Below are 27752 nucleotides of genomic sequence, written 5' to 3' on the forward strand. Positions count from 1 at the left end.
CCACCACAGGACATCAAGAAAATAGTTTGTATATTTTATATCAAATACAATTTATTGAAAACATTAAGTTGACGCACAGGGTCGTGGGTGGCGTACTTTTAATCCCATTCTGCTCATGGTCATGTATATAACTGCTTAGTTGCATAAACCTATTAACTTGTTAAATGTTAATAAGATTTGACACTGTTTTACACCATTGAAATTCCATACATGTGGTTTAGCCTTTTAAGGTAAATCATCAACAGCACATGTATACATGTACACTTAAAGGTCTAGAGGTATTTCTTTACTCGATAGACTCTTTAATGATATTAACAATTCAGTAAATGCAACGATTATTTATTAATGGTCTTGTAAATAATGAGGTTAATGATCTAAAATTATATCCATCTACTGCAGTAGTAACTGGCAGCACTGTTTTGGACGGACCGGAAACCGTCACGGAGGAAATAAGGTAGCTACTGCACAAGTTTTAAATTTTGCATTAAAAATTCAAGATATAGAGTGGTATTTACGTCGATGATCGGTCACTATGATCACAAACTGCTTAACTTATGCATGATGAATAATAAAATCACCTTGTGGAGAAAAGTTATGTAATGTCATAAAACGAAAGAATATCGTTTAGTGCCTCAAGATGTTGATCTATCGAAAAGGGATTGGAAATCATATTCGAACTCGATCAAATTCAATTGTTAATTTTTCCTGTTTTGTTAAACTGATTAAACATATGCTGAATTACGTGATATGATGAAGGAGAAAAAATAATTAGATATTGGTCGTAAAGCAACTAAGCTATTTCATAATGTCTTTGCTAAATTAAAGTTATATTAACATAAAAGAAGAAAAGCGTTATGTCTGGTAGTGTGAAATAGTATATGCTAAGGTTTTTTCCAGAATAAAAATGTCAAACATAAAATTTCCAAAATTATATTTTCAATCATTTTAAAAACTGTATGCAGGACTTAAACATATCCTTTTTATGCACGTTTTAATGTGTTAAGAAGATACCCAAATGTTCTGAAGATATAAGAGATATTTTATTCAAAGTTGGTTTCCATCCATTTTATACATAGTTTTATGATTTATGTCATTGATTCTGCAATGATATGCTTTCATGTAAAATGATATGGCAAAACTATTGTGTGCATATGCTTTCGTTTTTGATTGTATTGATAAGCTCTTACAGGGCGACATAGATATGATGGTATAGGTATCCTCCTATTACACAGGAAGCGGTGGGGTCGAGCCCCGATAGAGACATATTCATCTCGCTTCTATAAACGAAACCCCCATTGTTCGGAACCAAGCTCTCACAGTTTCCTTCACTGTAAAGCTAAATTATATACTGCTTTTATGAAATTATCAGCCTAATTACAAATATCAAAGCCTTTTAGAGCCGTTTTATTTAATGTTCCGTACGGTTTTGTAACGAATATTATTAAATAACTGTTAAATATTAGCCCTTTAACACAGCATTTCCCTCGTCCAATAATACAAAGGCATCCTCTATAACAGTGCCAATATTTATAACAGTTAGAGGCCCCGGGTCAAAAAGTGATATAGATATAAATCCTGCATTTTACAGAATCTGATTGGCTAATTAAACAGGGCCAAAAAGTCATACAGATTCGCAGCTGGAAATTCGGAAACGGAAGCCATTTTATTTTAAAGTCATTAATAAAACGTTAATATTTAAAAAAAATAGTGTTTTAAACTTTGAATCCTTAAAGTGCATGATGTTATTGAATAAAATTGTCAATAAATAAGTGATTTGACATTGGCACTATTTTTGTTCTCGGGCCAGTCGAATAGGCCCTCGGGCTCGTGCCAATACGACTGCCCTCGGACAATTAACAGAGCCAATATCAAATCACTTATTTATTACCATATAATACTAAATTACGCTATACTGCATATATCTGATTACCACCTCTGTTGATTTTCATTACATTAATTACATATTAAATGTACAGAATCGGTTTTACCAGTAATGCTGTTGAAGAGGTTGGTATGGAAGTACCTGCAAACACATTGTTCAGACATCAAACTGGCTCTTATGTGTTTATAAATAAGGATATATAAGGTTAACATGTTATCCGCAACATCACTAATTTGTATGCATGATATGGAAAAATATCATTTGACTTTTTGACACAAATGTTTACAAATATAGTTTAATGTAATGCTGTGACGATACATATGCCCATCTGTCACTTGGTGATTCACCCCTTGTCTCGGTACACCCTCTAGATGGCGGGATAGATATCTGTATTTCTACTCGCACTTTTTGTTAATATATACTTGGTAAAAACAATAATTAAGTTTTGAAGACACACCAATTGGTGCCTGTTCACTAAAAATAGAATCACACACCGTGTTTTTAAAAAATGTTTGCTCAGTCTGAGTATGTGTACAGTGATTACATGAGGCTCATCTCATCATTTTTGTTTCTGTAAATACTAAGCTACTAGGTTCACTGTTCAAGAAATGCAAACACGTGTATCAGACATGCGGGTCATTGTCTTATATAGTATCAATAACGGACATACCACACTATTTGGTAATGTATCATTACGGGTATTTTGATGTGTGTAATCTGTTTGTGTTGTACTGTGGCCCTGTGTGTCTTTGTTTTGTAAGCGCATTTTTGAAACGGAACGCTTACATTCACCTATATGTTAGCAACCAACTTAATTAGTTAAAACGGAGTTTTGTTTAAACTTTCGACTACTGTACTTGTAGTTTTGCACATAAATTTTGACGGATGTACACCTTTTGCCTCAAAGGTCATATTGTCACATATTGTCCGGTACATTTAATATAATCTTTGTCGCCTTTTTGTGTACAATTTTTTATTCAAAGTGGCTAATGCATATGCAAAAAACACTTAAAATGTTTGCTGAAACAAGATTGGTTAAATTAGTATTTATTAAACTATAGCAATTACACAATAATATAACAATATACAGTATTAATAATAAAAAGAACAGATCAAAGTTAAAATTACCACTTATTGAAGGTAAACATAACAACATAATGTTAAGCTTAACAGCCAGATTGTTTTGACCGAAAATAAAAACGGTTGAGCAATCAATAAGTGTTTTTGTTTGTTTGTTTAAGCATGTATTAGTTCAACAGACACAAACAGCAACATTTTTAACCCCCATTGGCGTAGCTTAAATCATGCACTATTGTCATGTTCTATTTACATGTGTAGATAGCGTTTTGTTAGCAAATTGCTCTTGCTGGTTACTTCTGAGAAGTTCTTATGGTACGAACTACCAATTGATGTAGATATGTAAATTTCCGATACTCGTTATTAACTGATTTGGACGGGTATAATTCAAATTAATCTCACATCTTTGTATGTGAACGTACAATAAAAAAATATTGTTACTTCTCACATCACCTGTACAAGAATCGAGGTAAAGAACATACCGAAAATGACCTTATTTGTATATATAGTATGAATAAAGTTTACAAAAAACAGATAGTATACCCACAGCAAGTTTGGGAAATATCGATGTAATGATCCTAAACTTGACTATTACAACTCAAAATGTTTGTTAAATTAGGGTCAAATAACCTCCTTTGGTACACAGTTGTCGTTGGCTTATTCTTAAGGTCTCTATCCATCATGTTTATCATGGTTTAGAAACGATCCTTTAAATTCTTTCCTTTTTCATTACTAGTTTATAAACATCTGATCTCACTTCATGGATAGAGTGATTGTCACTTCTTATGCTTTCGTAGGCTGAATCACGTGATTCATCTTTTGTTCCAGGTTGGCCTGTTTTTTCTAAGGCGTTTTCTAAAACACGTCTTGTGACCGATTCTTCTGTAAGGGGTATAAAACAACATTAAACTAGTATGTATAATATTAAGTGAATAAAGCCCGTTATTTGATACGTTAACACCAAAGCATATCTTGGACGGGAATCACTGACCTATAACGTTATGACAGAAGTGCTGTTGTTTTTCTCTGTAATTACGATTCTTTTGTGCATTTCCTCTACACTTATTATGTATATTCCATTTACAACGTGTAAGACGAATCGTTCATATTTCAGTTGGTATTAACCGGTTAATTCTAATGTCACACTTAATCCATTTTAACTCAGACGTACCATGTTCAGACATTACGACCATTGCTGTCCGTACCTATAGAACGTCCCTAAATCGGCGTTGATAGAATATGCGTAGTGATACTAGTAATACATTTTAGATTTTAAGAAAATGAAAACCAGTTTGTATATTTGTAATTCAATGAAAACTACAGGGATAATGAAGCCCAACATACAGTAGACGAGATACACAGATCACACATATCAATATCGTACAAACAAAACACCACAGACAAACCAAACATTCATTGCAATATTTTGTTCAGGAAAATGCTCGTTTTACTTATAGTCCTATCATTATTTTTTAAAGGTAAATCACAGTTTGACAATATGTTTGTTGAAATAACTTTATACAATTTTTACTTTATTTCAGAAATATGTCGCCTACGCATTATGTTAATAAGATATATTGAATTCAATTATCTCGTACAATCGTTGTGTTATGATAGGACACACTCAACAATTATTAATGGCGTTATAATATCGTTTCCTAATATGATCTATGTCAGTGTTACCGACAAATATTGTATTTACCTGGAACATGCTTTCCTTGCTTTGAAAATTGTGGTGAGTCAAAACTAAAGCGTCCCAGGTTTACACGCTTGTCAAGGTGCTTCAGTTCAGGAAAAATGACGCTCTCCCTCAAATCTGTGAAGTTATTCAATATGTAGTAAGTGCAGCCAGTAAACATGACCTTAATATATAAATTCTCTGTTTTTGTCTAGAACGCTTTTGACACCATATATACATACAACATAAGAGTGAGAAGTAAAATGTTGTCAATAATGACAGACAGACAGTAACACACACACACACACACACACACACACACGCACACGCGCACACGCACACGCACACACACACACGCATACACACACACACACACACACACACACACACACAGAGTAATAGTGTAGTTTTAATCAATGCGCGACTTTAAAATGATATTTATATAAGATACAACAAATGTCGTATGAAACTATGTTGCTACGCGAAACCTTCATTTTCCAGAGTTGCTGTCGGAAGTTGTTGATAATAATGTAGAATTTTTATAAACATGTATCTGTTATATGGACCCAACTCCATAACACCAAGAAGCAACGCTTTTGTCCTGACGACCCTATCGTGTTCTCTCTCCAGTGTTGCAAATGTTGACGATGAGAGAGGGAGGGAACGGCAAGCATTTGCAATAACTCCTGGTGAAATGTTATCAAGGAGATCTTCGAAGTAACCTTCCATATTTCGAGCAATCTGGTAAATTCTCTTATCGCTCTCTGTAATGTTAATATACAACCTACAGTCGACAATTATGTTTAAGCCTTTAAATATGCAAAACAACATGTTTAGACAGAGCTCTTACATGACACAATGTACACGAAAAACAGCATGCCTGTTTTAATATTAAAACACGTTGACAAGTAATTTTTTAGAAAATAAAATGCAGAGTAAGACTTTATTTCTTTCGTTATTTCCCGAGATTAAACAATTATACAATATTGCCTTTCAAAGTTTAACAACACAGGAGTTTTGATTATACATCAGTTTACATTTTAAACAAATAAACCATGATTGTCGAGTGTACAAGTTGCTCAGAATTTATTGAAGATTGAGCAGGTATTAATGTGTTTGCTGTATTTTTAATATAGCTAGAGAAGAAGGACATTTCGGATAGATTTATAAATGTAAAGCAAAAAGTCGGCCATTATTTTGTTGTTGTTGTAGGTCAATCGAAACGCCTTGTTGTTTTGTTGTAGATGGTCACCCAATGAAGCTTCGTGTGAAGTTCCAATAAATTGACTCAGTAGTTTAAGAGGAAGTGTATTTTAAAACAAGACAGGAAGTCGGCGATTATGATGATGTTGTTGTTGGTCAAAAGAGACGTCTTTTTTGAATATTTGCAGAAGGTCACCTTAGGAAGCTTCCCATTAAGTTTCATTGAATTTGGTTTTACTGTCTCAGAGAATATGTCTTTCAAGCAATTGTTGACGGACGAAGATCCATCCTAATAGCTCACCCTGAGCACTTGAGCAGCGTGTTCAGGTGTGCTAAACACTTGTATGTGAACAGGTGTAATTCACAGTAAGTATTGAGATACAACAAGTGAATTCCTAAAATGAAAGAAGTGAAACAAAATTGACAAATTTAGTTTATTTTAATTGTTTTAGTGTATGTGATTTATGTAAGTTTATTCTTGATTATCATCAAGTTGATGCTTTCTTCGATTTGGTTTTGAGTTTGAGTTTTGCAATCACTTATAAATGTTGGGATAAATGTTGGGCTGAGTACTCTACACTAGTTTAAACACGCAGGGAACTCCTGTTAAGCTATCTGTATTCGTGCCAAGAACCCAGTATGTATTAATAAGAATAAATGCATGCGTGGTCTGTCTATGTTGTCCGTATGTTGCGACTCTCGGCCAGTATCAGTAAGGCCTTAACCTTGAGCTATAAACAGGTTTTGATGAAGCTTCGACTACCTGGCTTGTCCTTGAGGATTTTATTGCATCATTTAAATGATTTTGAAATTTAAATTTATGATAATGTTTTATTATTTGTATTTTAATAAACCCTACGCAAGTTTAAATTAAAAGACAAAAAGTTCATATTGCTGCTTAATTAGCAGTTCTCCTATAGGTGTGTTTATAATATTTTGAACTTTCTTATGTTCATGTACTATAGTGCTTTTATGATTAACAGCGTTTTTTGTACGGAAACGTTAGTATTAAGAATAATTTTGGCAAATACCAACAAGCACGTTAAATCCTATGAACCACATAGTGTTTGGCATGTTTAAAAACATTTAATCGCAACCATTACTCATAACAACAAGTGTCAAACCAACGCGGTCTGATTTTTTACGCTTAAAACACTTGCTGATTTCCTTTGAAACAAACTATCTTACCATGTCTTGGGGGAAACTCAGGCAAAAGCGTCGCGTACAGTGTTCTGTTTGTTTTTTTCAGTGTGTCTGTGAATGCTGCGATCGCTATTTTCTTTTTGGTCACAACGTGATCTATCAGCATATAGTTCGCATCTTTTGAGCTTTTTCCCCTTCGAAAGTACATTGCGCTCAGCTCATCTTTTGAAAACGAAATTCTTTCTCTTAGCATCGAATCCAAGAAGGTATGGACTTGGATATTATCGGCAAGGTGATCTCGATGCTTTATTAACCGAAACGGTTTCCCTGGAAGGCATATTTGATTTTCAACATCTATAATAATCGTTTAATATTAAAAGTGAAGAATTTGAAATACATGCAATTTCATTAATACACTGAATAACAAACAATTACCACTATCGCCCAATGAGGATGTGAATAAAGGCTTTATGCTTATTTGCAACTTAATTTCAGACGGTGATAAAATCCGTGCTACACCCTGTTGATTAAGTGCCATTTCAACTAGTTCAACGACCGTCTTGACAATACTGAAACCATGGTTTCCGATTGATGCACGATACCTCGAATTGCAAATGTGAATCTCAAATATAATGGAACCCCTGTCAATTTTTTGGACAACGGCTGAAGCATGTAATATTAAATGCCCGTTTAAACTTTGCATTCCAGATGTTTTCAATTCGTCTATGATCCTCTCCTCATGTTCTCTGCCTAAGCCTTTTACTCGAACCAGCAGGTACAAATCCCTGTTTCCTAAATATATACAAAAGGAAAGCGCGCATATAGTTCTGCAACGACATACTGTCATTATGTTATCAAACACAACTGAAAAATTTATGTTAAATTAAACTTCATTATCAATGCATTGTTTTGTTTACCAGTAACATGCTCGTTAATTGCAGATAAAGAGGTTTTGTCACAGTTGGTCGGCTCTGATACTACTTTCAACTGCCGTGTGCACGCTTTTCGCTCGTGACTCGATGCATCGTGTGTTCCTGGATAAGAAATATTAACGTAAAAAAAATATACAATTTTCGATAAACATTATCTTCTATTTAACGTAACAGTCATGAACTCTTACCTTGCGTGGGGAAGTTATCATGTTGCGTTAATAAATCAGCAAGGTCATTCCTTTTTATTTCTTTTAAAGCAAAGACAAGCACTTTGTAACCTTCCTCTTCATGTTCAGGTCTTCCTGATGATATCAAGTGCAAAAGGAGTTTGCATTTTTCACGTCTAGACAGAAATGGTTGAATAACGTCTTCGTATTCAGAAACAGTTAGTACTTCAAATTCCAAGAAAAAGTCAGCGATTAATTCTGGCTCCAACTGTTCTAAAAGAAGATTTTTATACGCCACCAAGTTCTGTTTTACATCTGGTAAACTGAATTGAACCCCCGGAAGGTCAAAAGTATTTTCTGTATAAACAAATAACCATTAACAATGAGAACATGTCGGAAAAAAATCAGAAAGCATACGACTTTATAGAACTTTTTAGTGTAATACTTAAAAGTTAGGATTGTTCTATTTTTACAAATTCGCTTTAGGTCATAATATACACTGATCTACCATTACCTTCTACGGAAGATTCAAGTCGAACACGTATGTAGTCTTGCTGTACATCTTGTTCAGACAAGTATTCCAAGAATTTTTTGAAAGCTTCACTTGGAAGGCGCAAAAGCATCCGTAGAAATACATCGTTTTTCATTATTTTTCTTGGTTCGCTTGCCAGCGTGTCAATGTGGAAATCATCAAAATAGTCATCCTGAACGAATCTGTCGATCAAGGGATCCGGTTCTAATTCTCGTTTGAGATATCGAAAGTTTTTTAAAATCTTTCTTTTGTTGAAATTTGATCTGCCAGGAGGACCAGCTAAAATTTTAACATGGTGTATCAGTAGGTCAAATATATCAACAATGATATAAGAAAGTTTATATAATCAACCAATACTGTTTTTACCTATTCCCTTTCTTCTCGCACAAAAAAAAGAACAGTCATTATTTTACTTTACAAAAGCAGCCGACGCTTTTATACACATGTTTATCCAAAAATTCATTTTGTTCCTGTTGACATATTTGTTATGACATAATGTGTTATATAAAATGTATAAATGTGTAGCATTGCCAATATAACTTGGTAAGGGAGAAATACGTTAGCAGCCAACAGCTATACAGAACTGCAAGTTTGAAGTAACTGATATCATGTATATGTTTTTAAAACATAATGTTAAATCAATTTATGATTGTACAAAAAATCAGCATTTTACCATCTCGTATAACACTGTTCGACACACTACCGTAGCCACTCGAAGATTCTGTGGCTGAAATGAGAAAAGCTTATTTAAGCGGTGTGGCGTTTTGTTTTGCGAAATCAGCAATTAAAGCCGAATCTGCCTTACTGACAATACAATCTTATGTGCATTGACACAATTAACAACATTTTGAATACGATGCATGATCATTCAAAGAAGATCCCCCGTCAACGCTTGGATGCTAACTATGTACTTCTTGCTGTACAGTCCATTAATGAAATTTGGATGCCTGGTAACCCATATTCAATTTATATCAATCGAAAGGGTTTTGAATGTAGAAAAATAATGGGTATAAATCACTAGCGGATTGTGAGGGGGCGCACCCGGCGCCCGCTCACCCTTAAATGGTCCAAATTTATTTCAAATGTGAATGTCGGAGAAAAAAAATACACTCAAAATGCACGATTTCAGACTTGCAATTGTAATATGTTTTTAACAAAAAATGTAAAAATTGTAACCATATAAATTTCGGTTCTGAGGGAGGGGCGAATACCAAAAGATTTCGCCCCCTCAAAAGTAAGTTCCTGGATTCGCTAATGTTGTCAATATCGCATGAACGTTTGGAACTATCGCGTATTTGTACTCGTTATACCTCAAGGTTAGTAGCATGTGGTGTCATTCAGACTTGTTTTTTAGGTTCAGCCAGTAATACCTCAATTGTATTCCTGTACCTCAAAAAAATAATAAAAAAAATAAATAAATTACATTTACCAATTGTAGACCTCAGCTCTTTGTTATGTTCTCTTTTGACAAATGAACGCTCCGCTCCTGGAAATGAGACGTATATGGCCGTAGTGGAATTAATGTAACATAATAGGCACTAGTTAGACTATATGAATTTAAAGTATGGTATTTCTTATAAGTTACCCAACACTGTAGTAACTCAAATAGTATAACATTGGGATAAATATTGACAAAATCATACTTAAAATTGTTTATGGTTAAATAGACGTACGCCTTAGTGCATATCATACAGTGTGTTAAATGTATTAAATATTTCAAACATGCAGATATGCACTCAAATCTGGCACAAGGCCACAAAAGATGTGACCGTATTAATTATCTTCCTGGTTTTCCGGTTAGCGTAGTTGTAAGCTCACTTGCTTCTTACCGAGCGACCCGAGTCCGATTATTGACCTGGGCGCAATTGAGTTTGATTAGTGGTCATCAAGCCGGACAAGTGGGTTTTCTCCGGGTACTCCGGTTTCCCCCACAACACAAGACCACAATATCTTAACTTTCTTCACAATCGTTGTAAAATATATAATTAATTGGCGTTCTGTTCCAATACTAAATATGGGATAAGCAGTTGCAATATAATATCCTATAAAAATCCTCGGCAGCGTTTTCGTTGATAGCCCATTGCCATCGATTGATTTTCAGAAATGCCATAATTTATTCTCCAATCTTCATTTTGATATATGAATTCAGGCCATATTATATTAGCTGTATGCTAAAGCGTTAGCCTACAACGTCGTTCATGTACAATCTTTAAGACAAAACTAAACATTTGCTGATTCAAAGTGTATGTACCGTACACATTGATAGTTGTTTTTGTATTGTGTTTGATTCATAAATGCCATTTTATTTGAAAAAACACACACCTTCTTCGTCTCCAACACCACAAAACTAACCAGACAGTTTACGCTTATTATTGGTTGATACTTAAATATCAACATAAACGAGTAAAAATAAGGTTAGAGACACTTTGGGTTAGAGGACTTTAGAGATCTCTTTATACTATTTCAATAGTTACAAAGATCAGGTCAAAACAAAAAACACAACACACTTTGAACATTTAATACTCACCTTAGAATATCACTAAACACCTCTTTAATTGAAAGAAAAGGAAATTGAATGTTGTTTATTTTAATTTGTGTTTATATTTTTACAATTACAAATATCCTTTGAAAATGTTGAATACATTATATATGCAGATCTTGATATGCTACAAGTCAAACCTAAATCATGACGAAATGTCCATATGCAGGATATACATGAATCAGCCATTGTTCCGTGGAATATTGATATATTTTTGACCATATTTTTACGTAGATTGCTCAAATACTCGTTGAAACATGGTAGTTTGAGAACGTCGACGGCTCAATTTATATATTTTTGACCATTTTAAAGCAATTTAATACCATTTTCAATTGCTTCAAATAATGACAATATAAACTGAAAAATACACTTACTTGACCTTTGAAGCCAATTCCCCATTTTGTTCTGTCTAGATATACATGTTAAGTTAAACACATTTCATTTGCCCATCGAAAACACCTCTTAAATATAACAAAAAGTAGCTCCAGAGAAGTATTTCTTTATCAGTGCGTAAATAAATTTGTTTAAACTGAAGGCTAGTATATAATGACAAGGCAACTGCGCAATAGATTTATGCATCGATTCATATCTATTTGCGGCAGACGAATAAAATTTAAAAGAAAATACCCCTAAAATAACTGCAAGTCACAATCTTAAAGACCCACCTTACAAAGCTTTTTATAAAAATGTATTTTTGAAAGTTGCATGAAAAAAGATGGAAGTATTATTTAACTATAGTGTTTGAAGGTTTACAAACATGAAAGGGTACATACAAAAACAACTTTTTTGGAAAATAATAGATGTAAACGAAATTCAAAACTAAGTTGTAAACATTTGAATCTTTGTATTTTAATAAAACAAAACAAAGCAGTAGTGAATACATGTTTCGTTTTTTAATTAAAGTGGTATTAATTGTAATACGTACATTAAGCTTTAAATAAACAACACTAAATGAGTAAATAAAATGAAGAAACTTTTGTCAACGATTTATCTCATTCTGTCGAATACTGGGACTGTCGATACTAAATAGGCAATGTCGATCGCTCACATAATCGTACTCAGTTTGTTTATTACTGCATTACTGATCCTTTACATAACTCGTCGTAGTATGGTAATTAGACCATGAAATGACATTTAGGCAATATCAATTACTCAAAAACCCGTATAAAATATGGTTATGAGTGCATCTCGAATGCTTAAACACTCGGAGAAGTATAGAAATAAGAGCCATACCATTTCCTTTCATTTGCTTTTTATTATGTATCAACAGAAGGAATGGAAGTATAATTTAAAATAAGCAGTGAAAGGTGACAGACATAAAAGAGGTTAATTTTATACAAAATAATTACTTTTATAGAAAATAACGCAGGTTGTCAAAACTAAAATATTATTTTTTAGTTAAAACAATCAAAAGCAGCCAAAAGTCTTAGTTCATATTGAAAGCATGTTTAGCTGTAAAACTAACGTAGACTTAAATATGATGCATTACACACAAAATGAATTGTAAGAGACCTGAACATACATATTGACCCAAATCAGACAACGTCCCGGATATTGACCAGTACTGATTTTTTTTTACATTTCGTGGTATCCGTGATGGAGCCCATACACTCTTTGAGTTAGAGGCAGACACCTTAACCACCAGTCTATAATCATAAAACGGTTGAACCTCTTTTGAACATCCGTTTTCACCGTCTGTTCGAATGCGGTAATTCGAAAGATAATACAATTCTATATCCTTTGTATCGTGGAGCTGTGTGTCTCTATTTGGATGTATGTTAACCTTTGAGATTTGTGCCTCTAAACAATGTAATCTGAAATATTTGGCTACCAAATGTTCATAACATATTTGTATTACATGAACGTAGGTAGGTTATGCACATTCTTGTGACAGAGCGTATCTACCGACTCGTACATGTATAGTTATTAGGACGCATCGATTGCTCACATACTTCTGGTAGCATAGTAATTAGAGTACGTCGATTGCTCACATACTCGTTGAAACATAGTAATTAGAGCACGTCGATTGCTCACATACTCGTTGAAACATAGTAATTAGAGCACGTCGATTGCTCACATACTCGTTGAAACATAGTAATTAGAGCACGTCGATTGCTCACATACTCGTCGAAACATGGTAATTAGAGTACGTCGATTGCTCACATACTCGTTGAAACATGATAATTAGAGCACGTCGATTGCTCACATACTCCTTGAAACATGGTAATTAGAGCACGTCGATTGCTCACATACTCGTCGAAACATGGTAATTAGAGTACGTCGATTGCTCACATACTCGTCGAAACATGATAATTAGAGCACGTCGAATGCTCACATACTCGTCGAAACATGGTAATTAGAGCACGTCGATTGCTCACATACTCGTCGAAACATGGTAATTAGAGCACGTCGATTGCTCACATACTCGTCGAAACATGGTAATTAGAGCACGTCGATTGCTCACATACTCGTCGAAACATGGTAATTAGAGCACGTCGATTGCTAACATACTCGTTGAAACATGATAATTAGAGCACGTCGATTGCTCACATACTCGTCGAAACATGATAATTAGAGTACGTCGATTGCTCACATACTCGTTGAAACATGGTAATTAGAGCACGTCGATTGCTCACATACTCGTTGAAACATAGTAATTAGAGCACGTCGATTGCTCACATACTCGTTGAAACATAGCAATTAGAGCACGTCGATTGCTCACATACTCGTTGAAACATGATAATTAGAGCACGTCGATTGCTCACATACTCGTTGAAACATAGTAATTAGAGCACGTCGATTGCTCACATACTCGTTGAAACATGATAATTAGAGCACGTCGATTGCTCACATACTCGTTGAAACATGATAATTAGAGCACGTCGATTGCTCACATACTCGTCGAAACATAGTAATTAGAGCACGTCGATTGCTCACATACTCGTCGAAACATAGTAATTAGAGCACGTCGATTGCTCACATACTCGTTGAAACATGATAATTAGAGCACGTCGATTGCTCACATACTCGTTGAAACATGATAATTAGAGTACGTCGATTACTCACATACTCGTAGAAACATAGTAATTAGAGCACGTCGATTGCTCACATACTCGTTGAAACATGATAATTAGAGCACGTCGATTGCTCACATACTCGTCGAAACATAGTAATTAGAGCACGTCGATTGCTCACATACTCGTCGAAACATAGTAATTAGAGCACGTCGATTGCTCACATACTCGTTGAAACATGATAATTAGAGCACGTCGATTGCTCACATACTCGTTGAAACATGATAATTAGAGTACGTCGATTGCTCACATACTCGTCGAAACATAGTAACACGAGCACGTCGATTGCTCACATACTCGTTGAAACATGATAATTAGAGTACGTCGATTGCTCACATAATCGTCGAACCATAGTAATTAGAGCACGTCGATTGCTCACATACTCGTTGAAACATGATAATTAGAGCACGTCGATTGCTCACATACTCGTCGAAACTTGGTAATAAGAGCTCGTCGATTGCTGAAATGCTCGTGTGAACATGGTAAATAGAACACGTCGATTGCTCAAATACGCGTTGAAACATGGTTATTAGAGCACGTCGATCGCTCAAACACTAGTTGAAACATAGTAACACGAGCACGTCGATTGCTCACATACTCGTTGAAACATGGTAATTAGAGCACGTCGATCGCTCAAATACTCGTTGAAGCATAGTCATACGAGCACGTCGATCGCTCACATACTCGTTGAAACATGGTAATTTGGCAAAGGCGATCGCTCTCATACTTTTTGAAGCACAGTTTTTAGGGCACGTAGCCTGCTCACATAATTATAGAAACATAGTAATTAGTAGGGACACAAGGGCATGTGAGAAGCATGGTAGTTAGATTATGTCGTTCCTTATATATTCGTAGAAACATAGTAATAAGAACATGTCGATCGCTCAGATACCCATAAAAGCATGGTAATTAGAGCACGTCGATTGCTCACAAACTCGTAGAAACATTGTAATAAAATAAAACTATTATAAATATAAGTACAGTATTTATATGAAAATTATAAATATTGACATCTAATATTGAAAGTGATTTGAGTCTATACTTACCCCACTCCATGTAGAGCATGTTGACCTTCGGAGGAGTAAAATATCATAGACTGACTCTGGATTTGCATTTGTCAAAAGTGCCAATCAGATAGACTTTACCTCACCCGGAAGTTACAACTACAAGCATATAGTTAAATTTTGTTCAACATGTACATGCTTCAAGATCTTAGATGATGATTTATAGCTTCCTTCGATATGTTTGTGTCAAAATGCATTTGTTTTCCTCACCGCTGGTCCGACGTTATATCCATATTTATTGCATTTATTGATCGCAAGTTTTCTGTGCTCGCACAAAGTCAGCCTTTTGATATTATGCGCATTTCTGCTGTTTTGAGGTAGAGATCAGTCATATATAAGGGTATTCATCCATTTGAATTGTTTGTGTTTATATTCCAAAACTTTAAGCTATGTTCAGAGCCTTTCTTTGCATCAGTAGCGTATTTTCTCCAAGATGGCTGCCATTAATTTCCTATATCGTTCATTTTCGTGGCGGTCACATGACTGCCATCATTTTGGTTGGCACTGATAACGTCTTGGGTGGCAGTACCATCATTTTTATGGCAGAAGCGTTCCGCCAACCTACAGTTGCTGTGCGAGTATAAAAGCGCCATGGTTTTCGTTGGCAGGCAGTCTGAGTCAAGAATTGTGTAGAGTAGAACCATGTTACGTTTGATAGGGTCATAAAATTGAGTTTTAACAGAAATAATAACGATAGTAACATTAAAGTACTCAGTATTAAGTATGTTAATTGAGTGAACTTTATGCATTTATTCGTATTTTTACGAACGTTCAATTTTGATAAAATTGATATATAGCTTTTACAGTACATACATGTATTGAAGATAACAAGAGCAGATAATAATATTGAGCAATTAGGGTGACTTGTATGTGTGTTATCACGCTTAGTTTGCCATTAAAATTGCTTTATAATGCATGAACTAACATGGCGAGATTAATAGAAAATTACATGTTATTGTTTTATATTAAATATAATATAATATTGCACGGTATTCGTGGAACGTGCTTACCAGCGAAGGACGTATTGGGTAATGACCATTGATACATACTATGACCTTTTTATTCACATTATTACTTTATGAATATTGTCTAGTTAAGATCAGAGTTGAGTCGGTCACATGAGAGCGAAACTGAACTTGCTAGCAGAGCTCCGGGAAGTTGAAATTGAGTGTTGAGTTAAAGCTGTAGTCCACATGTATGTTTGTGTCAAATAAATTGTACTAGCACGAATTAGGCTAAGCCTCCTACACTTCCTGTGGAAGCATGATCATTAAGGCAAGTCGATTTCTCACACACTCTTAAAAACAGAGACATTCGGGCATGTAGATCGCTTTAATACTCTAACAAACGTAGTACTTAGGGCATGTCGACCTCGTCGGTTGCTGACACACTCTTACAATTGTAGTAATAAGAACATGTCGATCGCTTATAAACTAGTGAAAAACATGGGCATGAAGGCACGCTCACATACTCGTTGAATGATGATAACTAGGAATGTCGACCGCTCACATACTCGTTGAATGATGGTAATGAGGTATGTCGACCGCTCACATAATCGTTGAATGATGGTAACTAGGAATGTCGATCGCTCACATACTAGTTTATTGGTGGTAACTAGGAATGTTGACCGCTCACAAACTCGTTAAATGAAGGTTACTAGGTATGATGGTAATGAGGTATGTCGACAACTCATATACTCGTTGAATGATTGTAATGAGGTATATCGACCGCTCATATACTTGTTGAATGATTGTAATGAGGTATATCGACCGCTCATATACTTGTTGAATGATGGTAATGAGGTATGTCGACAACTCACATACTCATTGAATGATTGTTATGAGGTATGTCGACCGCTCACATACTTGTTGAATGATGGTAATGAGGAATGTCGACCGCTCCAATACTCGTTGAATGATAATAACTAGGTATTTCGACCGCTCACATAATCGTTGAATGATAGTAACTAGGAATGTCGACCGCTCACTTACTCGTTGAATGATGGTAATGAGGTATGTCGACCGCTCACATACTCGTTGAAAGATCGTTATTAGTTAAAACGACCTTTCTCATACTCGTTGAATGACGGTAACTAGGAATGGCGACCGCTCATATACTCGTTGAATGATGAAAATTGGGTATGACGACCGCTCATATACTCTTTGAAAGATCGTTATTAGGTATAACGACCATGAACATACACGTTGAATGATGGTTCGGAGAGTTGTCGACCGCTGACGTACTAATTAAATGATGGAAATGAGGTATGACTATTATGCATATACTCGTTGAATGACTGTTATTAGGAAATTTGACCGTTCACATACTCGCTGAATGATTGTTATTAGGTCAGTCGAACGATCACAAACTCGTTGAATGATTGTTATGAGGTCACTCGACCGATCACATACTCGTTGAATGATTGTTTTAAGTTCAGTTGACAGATCACATTCTCGTTGAATGATGGTAACTAGGAATGTCGACCGCTCACATACTCGTTGAATAAATGAAATGTGGTATGCCGACCGCTGACATTCTCGTTGAATGGTGTTAAGGAGAAATGTCGACTGCTCGCATACTCGTTGAATGATGTAAGTAATTATTTTGACCGCTGGCAAACTCGTTGAATGATGATGACTTGGTATGTCGACTGCTCACATACTCGTTGAAAGATCGTTATTACGTATAAGGACCGAGAACATACTCGTTGAATGATGGTTCTGAGGTTTATCGACCGCTGATAATAATTGAATGATGGAAATGAGGTATGACGACCACTCACATACTCGTTGAATGACTGTTATTATGTAATTCGACCGCTCACATTCCCGTTGAATGATTGTTATAAGCTCCGTCGACAGATCACATACTCGTTGAATGATTTTATTAGGTCAATCGACCGATCATATACTTGTTGAATGATTGTAATGAGGTATATCGACCGCTCATATACTTGTTGAATGATGGTAATGAGGTATGTCGACAACTCATATACTCGTTGAATGATTGTAATGAGGTATATCGACCGCTCATATACTTGTTGAATGATTGTAATGAGGTATATCGACCGCTCATATACTTGTTGAATGATGGTAATGAGGTATGTCGACAACTCACATACTCATTGAATGATTGTTATGAGGTATGTCGACCGCTCACATACTTGTTGAATTATGGTAATGAGGAATGTCGACCGCTCCAATACTCGTTGAATTATAATAACTAGGTATTTCGACCGCTCGCATAATCGTTGAATGATAGTAACTAGGAATGTCGACCGCTCACTTACTCGTTGAATGATGGTAATGAGGTATGTCGACCGCTCACATACTCGTTGAAAGATCGTTATTAGTTAAAACGACCGCTCTAATACTCGTTGAATGACGGTAACTAGGAATGGCGACCGCTCATATACTCGTTGAATGATGAAAATTGGGTATGTCGACCGCTCATATACTCTTTGAAAGATCGTTATTAGGTATAACGACCGTGAACATACTCGTTGAATGATGGTTCTGAGAGTTGTCGACCGCTGACGTACTAATTGAATGATGGAAATGAGGTATGACTATTGCACATATACTCGTTGAATGACTGTTATTAGGAAATTTGACCGTTCACATACTCGCTGAATGATTGTTATTAGGTCAGTCGAACGATAACAAACTCGTTGAATGATTGTAATTAGGTCAGTCGACCGATCACATACTCGTTGAATGATGGTAGCTAGGAATGTCGACCGCTCACATACTCGTTGAATAAAAGAAATGTGGTATGCCGACCGCTGACATTCTCGTTGATTGGTGTTAAGGAGGATGTCGGCTGCTCACATACTCGTTGAAAGATCGTTATTACGTATAAGGACCGAGAACATTCTCGTTGAATGATGGTTCTGAGGTTTGTCGACCGCTGACATACTCATTGAATGATGGAAATGAGGTATGACGACCACTCACATACTCGTTGAATGACTGTTATTATGTAATTCGACCGCTCACATTCCCGTTGAATGATTGTTATAAGCTCCGTCGAACGATCACATACTCGTTGAATGATTGTTATTAGGTCAATCGACCGATCGTATACTTGTTGAACGATTGTAATGAGGTATATCGACCGCTCATATACTTGTTAAATGATGGTAATGAGGTATGTCGACAACTCTTATACTCGTTGAATGATTGTAATGAGGTATATCGACCGCTCATATACTTGACGAATGATTGTTATTAGGTATATCGACCGCTCATATACTTTTTGAATGATGGTAATGAGGTATGTCGACAAGTCACATACTCATTGAAGGATTGTTATGAGGTATGTCGACCGCTCACATACTTGTTGAATGATGGTAAGGAGGAATGTCGACCACTCCAATACTCGTTGAATTATGGTAACTAGGTATTTCGACCGCTCACATACTCGTTGAATGATAGTAACTAGGAATGTCGACCGCTCACATACTCGTTGAATGATTGTCATGAGGTATGTCGAACGCTCACATAGTCGTTAAATGATTGTAATAAGGTATTTCGACCGATCACATACTCGTTGAATGATTGTTTTAAGTTCAGTTGACCGATCACATTCTCGTTGAATGATGGTAACTAGGAATGTCGACCGCTCACATACTCGTTGAATGGTGTTAAGGAGAAATGTCGACTGCTCACATACTCGTTGAATGATGTAAGTAATTATTTTGACCGCTGGCAAACTCGTTGAATGATGATGACTTGGTATGTCGACCGCTCACATACTCGTTGAAAGATCGTTATAACGTATAAGGACCGAGAACATTCTCGTTGAATGATGGTTCTGAGGTTTGTCGACCGCTGACATACTCATTGAATGATGGAAATGAGGTATGACGACCACTCACATACTCGTTGAATGACTGTTATTATGTAATTCGACCGCTCACATTCCCGTTGAATTATTGTTATTAGCTCCGTCGACAGATCACATACTCGTTGAACAATTGTTATTAGGTAAGTAGACCACTCACATACTCGTTGAATGATCGTTATTAGGTAAGTCGACCGGTCACATACTCCTTGAATGATTGTTATTAGGTAAGTCGACCGATCACATACTCGTTGAATGATTACAATAAGGTCAATCGACCGCTCACATACTCGTTGAATGATTGCAATTAGGTATGTCGACGGCTCACATACTCGTTGAATGATGCTTACTAGGAATGTCGACCGCTCACATACTCATTGAATAAGGGAAATGTGGTATGCCAACCGCTGACATTCTCTTTGAATTGCGGTAAGGAGGAATGTCGACTGCTCACATACTCGTTGAATGATGGAAATGAGGTATGACGACCGCTCACATACTCGTTGAATAAGTGTTATTAGGTAATTCGACCGCTCACATAATCGTTGAATGATTGTTATAAGGACAGTCGACCGATCACATACCCGTTGAATGATTGTTATTAGGTCAATCGACCGATCACATACCCGTTGAATGATTGTTATTATGTCAATCGACCGATCAAATACTCGCTGAATGATTGTTATTAGGTAAGTCGACCACTCACATACTCGTTGATTGATTGTTATTATGTAAGTCGACCGATCACATAATCGTTGAATGATTGCAATTAGGTATGTCGACCGCACACATACTAGTTGAATGATTGCAATTAGGTATATCGAACCCTCACATACTCATACGAGCATTGTTATTTGGACTTGACGGCCGCTCTCTTAAAGATATACGCATGGTCATTAGGGCAGGTCGATCGGTAACACACTAGGATGTCCATGTTGACAAATGTGTATAATGTAAGTGACTTTTTTCGTCTGCTGAAGGACTTCCGGATAGCACAATTGAATATTGTTTATGATTGTTAATTGTATATAACTAGCCGACTGTCACTTAAGCTTGGTGAACAATGTGTATAATGTAAGTGACTTTTTCGTCTGCTGAAGGACTTCCGGATAGCACAATTGAATATTGTTTATGATTGTTTATTGTATATAACTAGCCGACTGTCACTTACGCTTGGTGAACAATGTGTATAATGTAAGTGACCTTTTTCGTCTGCTGAAGGACTTCCGGATAGCACAATTGAATATTGTTTATGATTGTTTATTGTATATAACTAGCCGACTGTCACTTACGCTTGGTGAACAATGTGTATAATGTAAGTGACCTTTTCCGTCTGCTGAAGGACTTCCGGATAGCACAATTGAACATTGTTTATGATTGTTTATTGTATATAACTAGCCGACTGTTTGGTGAACATTACTTTCTATTGTCCATGGAACGGGAAATCTTCCTCATTCACGGTCAATTGAGTAAAATGACAGTTGAATGTTTAAAATAACTTACTGTCATTTAAAGCTATACTTTCATTGAAAGGTGTAATGCAGACGTCTGATAAAACTATTTATCATACGTGGCCTATATTAACCGATATTTCCTATCAGGACATACTTCTGATATACATTGTAGGTAATTTCACAAGCCATCACTGCCAAAAAGTAGCTGAAATGTCTGAGTATTTGTTAGTAGTATTAAGGAGCTTTGCTAAGGAGAACTCGAGACTTAAGAGGCTTGTTAACAGTTTGCTGAAACTTAAACTTTGCCATAATCTTGCGTTAAGACCCGTAATTAAGCTTATAATGAAATGAAGGGATACATAGCAGTTTCTGGAAACATCTGAAGTCTCTCGAAATAGGATTAAGCTAAGCTCGCTTTTTTTGTTTTTGTATGTAAAAAATTGTTAAGGAAGTTAGTTTTATATCAAAGATGCACCCTTACTCCCACATTAGATTTATCACAACTATTACTTTTATTTTATTATTCAAAAAAGGATGAATAAATGTCGAAAACTATGGCTCTTATGAAGGATATCTATTTTAATTTGAAAGAAATGTGCATAAAACACAGTATTTATACCATTTGAAATCATGGTAGATCACAGTAAATCTTTTAGCATTCACCAATCATTTAATATTTATGCGTTTACAGCTATTAAATACACGGTCACAATCTTGTTATCAGTAATCAATATTTTCCATAAATGCATTATTAAGTAAGTATTTTAAGGTTTATCAGTGAAAATATATGTTTGTTATACATGTATATGCATTGATATTGAATAAGAGTGTCACTTTAATTACAAGAACCTGATTTTCATTTGTAAAAATGAGATTAACTAAGACATTTTGCATACTGAAATAAGCAACTAAAGCTTGTTACGCCTAAGCACTTTGGAAAAATTGGGACCGTTTTATTGTTGACACATAATGATTTCATTTTAAAGCAAACACATCATTCGTTATTCATAAAACAATTACAGAACAGAATATTCGATACCAAGGATTATGGTTTATATCATTAGCTTTAGATCAAATTCTTAGTTATTTTTTGTAACATGTTTCTTTATTGTGTACCTGTTTATGAAATAGAATACATTTAAGGTATTAGCCGCGTAATACACACTTTTACAAAAGCTTTAACCGACATTATAGTTATAATCATGGTAACCTATGGGACTTTCATCCAAAGTTTGAAGATTTTTTACCGTGAATTAAAAAAGTTATTTATGTTTCATTACACCCACCCCCAAACTCCAAGGGCTACAAAGAGCGACAAGTAAATATTTTGTCTATATTTTATTTTTTTCGCATTATCAGAGATAATGAAATAAACACAACAGTTTCTGGTAAAATAATACTTCAGTTAACAGAAAACTTAAGTTCAAACAAACAAGTTATTGATACACATGGAAAAAATCATTTTGATTGATCTTGTGAGTCTTCGGAACAGAGCAGTATTTCGATGTTTGAAAATATATAGCAGTTTTACAAAATTCATAAAAAATAGTTAAATATAAGGCAAATTGCTGAAATCATTTTAAATATTATCTATGATGTCTATTGACAATTTATGATAGTTTACCGTCCAGTTTTGAAGAAAATATACATACTATCATGTAACCATACATTTTTATAGCTAATAAAATGCTTAAAAATCAACCTTTTTCTTGTAAAAATTTATAAAGCTTAAATTGACTTATTCATAAAATGTACTTTTTCAAATAAATGAATTTAATTATGATACTAACTCAGAAATAGAGTTTAAAACAATGAGTTTACTTTTAAACTAAAATATGTGAAAAAACAAGAACACTAAGTGGGCGGTAATGCCCCTCCAAAAATGTCAGAGTGAAAGTTCTCAACTATTGTCTTTTTAATATTATAATATGTAAACACTCTCTGTGGGTAATTTGATGTCTATCTGTCTTATTTTGTCATTGGTATTCTAACAGTAAGATTTTTATACAATAATTCTTTACTCTTCAACATTTGAAGTTTCGTCTGTTCCCATGCGTTTGTACTTGTAGTGTGAGCACAGATGATAACTACTCAATTCTGAGTCAATGCTGATTTGGTTTTCATGCCCCTTCAGGTACTTTACCCATCCGGAATGTTAAGTGCTGTAAAGGAAAAGAGGTGTACTTTAAAGCCTTTCTTACTTCTTACTAAGTATACATAACTATACTGCCATACATATAAACAATAAAATATAAACAGTTTAGTATTTCTCGACATTATTTTGAAAAAACAACAAGAAAAAAACAAGCTGATACATACATGTATATATAATGAAAATTATTAAATTTATCAATAAAATTCATCAACATCATCATCATCATCATCATCATCATCATCACCACCACCACCACCACCACCACCACGACCACCACCACCACCACCACCACCACCATCATCATCATCACCACCACCACCACCACCACCACAACCACCCCACCACTTGATTATTGAATACAGTGGGTTTATAAGAACAAAACCAAGTCAAATATGTTTTATATGAAATACTCACATCATCTCTGTCAGATGCGACTGCCTTGTGCATAGACATGGATGTCAAATCTATCTGAAGGATCCAACATAGTATTTAATGCAGGCTCGAATTCTTCATAACCCAGTGTTGGTGACTAAGTAATATTCAGTCATTTCCCTGCCTGAAAGAAATTAGACTTCTGATTATCAACCAAAAGAAACTACCACCATAAAATACAAATCCACAAGTATTATACAGTCTGCACTAATATCCGTTTTAGCCAAGAGTAAGGGTTGGTAGGTACAAATATGTAGCTGTTGTGCGTATGGTTGATAATGATTCATTACAGTCTGGGGTTTTAACGAGACCTACACCAAGCAAATGAATGTCGCTAGTGTCCAATCAGTTGTGGCTTCAAGCCACAAGCCATTTACAACTTTTTCTCACAAGTTTATTTTGAAAATATGCATTTTGTAAACAAATAACGCGTATGTAGATGTATTATGACATGTTAGAAATAGGTCACGTACCAAAACACATCATTTTAAAACACAATTTCAAGTCTGATATTTTTCTAAGATATAACAATCAAATTAAAGATCACATACTCATATCACATACATAAATAATGTACATAAGTACATATAAAAATATGTAACATGTCCATGAGTACATGTAAAAATATGAACACGCTGTCTTAACATTTAGCTAACAAAAATGATTTAAAAATTCCAAAGATAAATTAAAAAACATACGTTTTTGAACACATCAACGTACAAAACTGCTCAAGGATACTTACATTCATAGCCCTTTGATACGAATATCTGAATATCCCAGTTCCATGCTGATTGTTAACAGTTCGTTTTTTTCGACAGAAAATCTTCTCATTCGCGTATAATTCACTTATAATCCTTGTTTTACTGTAATGACTCAAGTTGTTAGATGTATCGTAATCAAATGTCAGCGTGCACTTTAAGTGTTTATTTATTTTAAACGTATATTCATGAGAAATACTTCACAGAGTTTCCAAATACTACAATGTAGAAATTCCATTATTGACCTATGAATAGCGGGGAAATACCTTCTGTTTCTAAAAATAGCAACATCCGGTACAGGCCAAATACGCCCGATGTTCGTCGCGATCTGTTACGGCGAGTGGCGATATATGTCGATGTTACCCGATGTTTCCCGAGTTTTATTACATGGCTAATACCTTAAAACAAATTACATTTGGATTAAAGGGACCTGGCGCCGGATGGTCCCAAAATTGGCAAATAGACTATTTTATTTTCTAGACAAGCATAGAATTGTCAAAATAAGTTAGTATGTGGCCTATAATACATTATTTAAAGCATAAACGCAGGAATCTTGTCAACCCACACGGTGTCTCAGCTGAATTACCCCGTTTTAAAATAGCTCAGAATGTATTCCCGCTTTAAAAAGCGCGGAATGTGTTTTTTTCCCGAACATCTTGGAAGTCACATGATCGATTCACACACTGACCTGTTTATAAGCATTAAGCCGACTCGCTAACATTTTAAGCGATGTAAATCATGTATCATCGATGTCAATCAGTCGGGCTCTATGTCGACGCTGTTTCGCAGCAGCTTTCCACTTCCTTGCACTATTCGTCCTTTTGGAAACTCATGAAGTGTGAATATTATGCAAGTGCAAATCACGTATATACCGACTCTATTTCTTAACTTACTGGGACCTACGAGTAGACAACGATATCAATGCTATGTCACTTTTTAACAATATTATTTGCTTCTTGTACCATTTCACTCGGCCAAATTATAACCATTGACTTATCAAACAACGGCCTGAAAACTATCACGTTGCATGTAGCAGAAAACAGCACATACATACACATGCAACTCTTAAAGTGGGCTACTGTACACTTGTAATTTTTACCATATGTATATGGTTCAAACAATGGTTATGGCCCTAGATTTAGTAAAAAATGGTTTGAATTGCATATACCTCATTTAACTGCATAATTAAGGGCCTTGATAAAGGAATATTGGCCTGTAAAACTATTGCTCTGACCAAGCGGTGCCTGGGGTGTATTCATTACTCCTGTGATAGCCCTTTATATTGCATTCGTAAATACGATTCAGTATGCCTTTAATTTCGAACGAGAAAAACGGCATTCTATTCTTTTTAAAAGTACACATCTACATTGTAACTGATTTCAGAAATGACACTCGTTCACTCATTTTGCATCCTTTTCCCATAAAAGCGTGGGACAAACTGTGCAGAAGGATTGAACATCACGAACATAGTATTTGAAATAGATCTCTATTAAAACCATTTATTTTATTAAATATAAACACTTCATGTACTTGACCCGAACGCCTTTATAATGTTTATTTGTTCAGTTAAGAGAGTTCATACGCCCCTTATTCGCTAGTCAACGGCCTGAAAACTATCACGTTGCATGTAGCTGAAACAAAAATATACATACACATGCAACTCTAATGGTGGGCTATTGTACACTTGTAATTTCTACCATATTTTACTAGTTCTAACAAAGGTTATGGTCCTAGATTTATTAAAAAAATAACAGAATTGTGTCGTTTGTACCACCAAACGAACTGGATATACCTCATTACACTTTATAACTTAAATACGGGCCTTGATAAAGTAAAATTAGCCTGTAAAACTATTTCTCTGACCAGGCGGTGTCTGGGGTGTATTCATAACTCCTGTAATAGCTCTTAATATTGCATTCGTAAATACGATTAAGTATGCCTTTAATTTTCGAACGATAAAAACGGTATTTTTTTTAAACAAACACATCCACATTGTTAGCGATTTCAGAAATGACACTTGTTCAATCATTTTGTTTCCTTTTTACTTGACAGCGTGGTACAAAATGTGCAGAATGGATTAAACATCACAAACATATTATTTAAAATAGATCTTTATTAAAACCATTGATTTCATTAATTATAAACAATTCATGTACTTGATCCGAATGCCTTTATAATGTTTTTGGTGAGTTAAGAGAGTTCATACATCGGATGAGATACTTTGACATTACAGTAAACACATTCAAATGCCATACGTTTACAGTGAAAATTGAAAGCGGCATTTCGCAATTTGAAATGGTCTAATTTCCTGTTTAAAGCTTTAACAAAAGTGCAGGTTTAATTTTCATTGTCATACGGTGAATGCCCCTTATTCGCTAGTCAATCCTATTTTCCCTAGCAACATCGTCCATCTCTGGATTCTCACACCGGGGATGTATTTTAATCAGTGAAAGGGAAAATAATTTAAGACACGTACTGTATGATAACCTCGATATTTTTTCTTTACTGCCGCATGGTGCTACTGGTGATAATGGAAATACGAACACCAGCTCTAACAAGTCGCAACTATTTATGTAAAGCACCCATTTAAAGTTTTCTGCAGAGGTTGACTCAACGATTCCTTGGTCTGTCTATTGAGAATGGATAATTCGAGTACTGAAGTTACGGCGAGGGGACTGAACGAAGAATTCAGAAAGTCAGTGATATATGTAGCAGTTTGGGTTGGGGTTGAATTGATTGTTGGATTGATTGGAAATACGGCAGTTTTACTCGTGTTCTTTTTTCGATATCAAGCGTGCAATTTTCGCTACTTTGTTC

General features: G+C 35.3%; 1 protein-coding gene and 1 long non-coding RNA gene across 3 annotated transcripts; both read right to left on the bottom strand.

The window, feature by feature from the left end:
• Positions 1-2885: 2885 nt before the first annotated feature.
• On the bottom strand, positions 2886-11722 carry LOC128210207 (uncharacterized). Of its 2 annotated transcripts, none has more exons than XM_052914402.1 (11): positions 11528-11722; positions 10038-10100; positions 9288-9341; positions 8597-8893; positions 8104-8439; positions 7901-8017; positions 7419-7775; positions 7029-7310; positions 5126-5401; positions 4662-4775; positions 2886-3841 (listed from the first exon to the last, which is right to left on the bottom strand). In XM_052914402.1, the coding sequence occupies exons 1-11, from the start codon at positions 11550-11552 to the stop codon at positions 3669-3671; spliced, it is 2094 nt and encodes a 697-aa protein (XP_052770362.1). In that variant the 5' UTR covers positions 11553-11722; the 3' UTR covers positions 2886-3668. The 2 variants fall into 2 exon arrangements, with proteins under 2 accessions (XP_052770362.1, XP_052770363.1); XM_052914403.1 differs by having other exon boundaries at positions 10044-10100; positions 11528-11721.
• An 11079-nt stretch (positions 11723-22801) lies between these two features.
• Positions 22802-25174, bottom strand: LOC128212512 (uncharacterized). The gene is made up of 3 exons (XR_008257468.1): positions 24920-25174; positions 24160-24301; positions 22802-23752 (listed from the first exon to the last, which is right to left on the bottom strand). It is a non-coding gene; the product is annotated as an uncharacterized LOC128212512 (long non-coding RNA).
• Between the last annotated feature and the right edge of the window lie 2578 nt (positions 25175-27752).

The sequence above is a fragment of the Mya arenaria genome, chromosome 12 (assembly GCF_026914265.1).
Source record: "Mya arenaria isolate MELC-2E11 chromosome 12, ASM2691426v1".
NCBI classification, from domain to species: domain Eukaryota; kingdom Metazoa; phylum Mollusca; class Bivalvia; order Myida; family Myidae; genus Mya; species Mya arenaria.

Coding starts and splice junctions, on each gene's coding strand:
- LOC128210207 (XM_052914402.1), bottom strand. CDS start 11,552: ATGGGGAATTGGCTTCAAAGGTCAA. Junction 7,311..7,418: donor ATCCTCATTGGGCGATAGTG/GTAATTGTTTGT, acceptor TATGCCTTCCAG/GGAAACCGTTTCGGTTAATA. Junction 3,842..4,661: donor GCAAGGAAAGCATGTTCCAG/GTAAATACAATA, acceptor TACCCCTTACAG/AAGAATCGGTCACAAGACGT.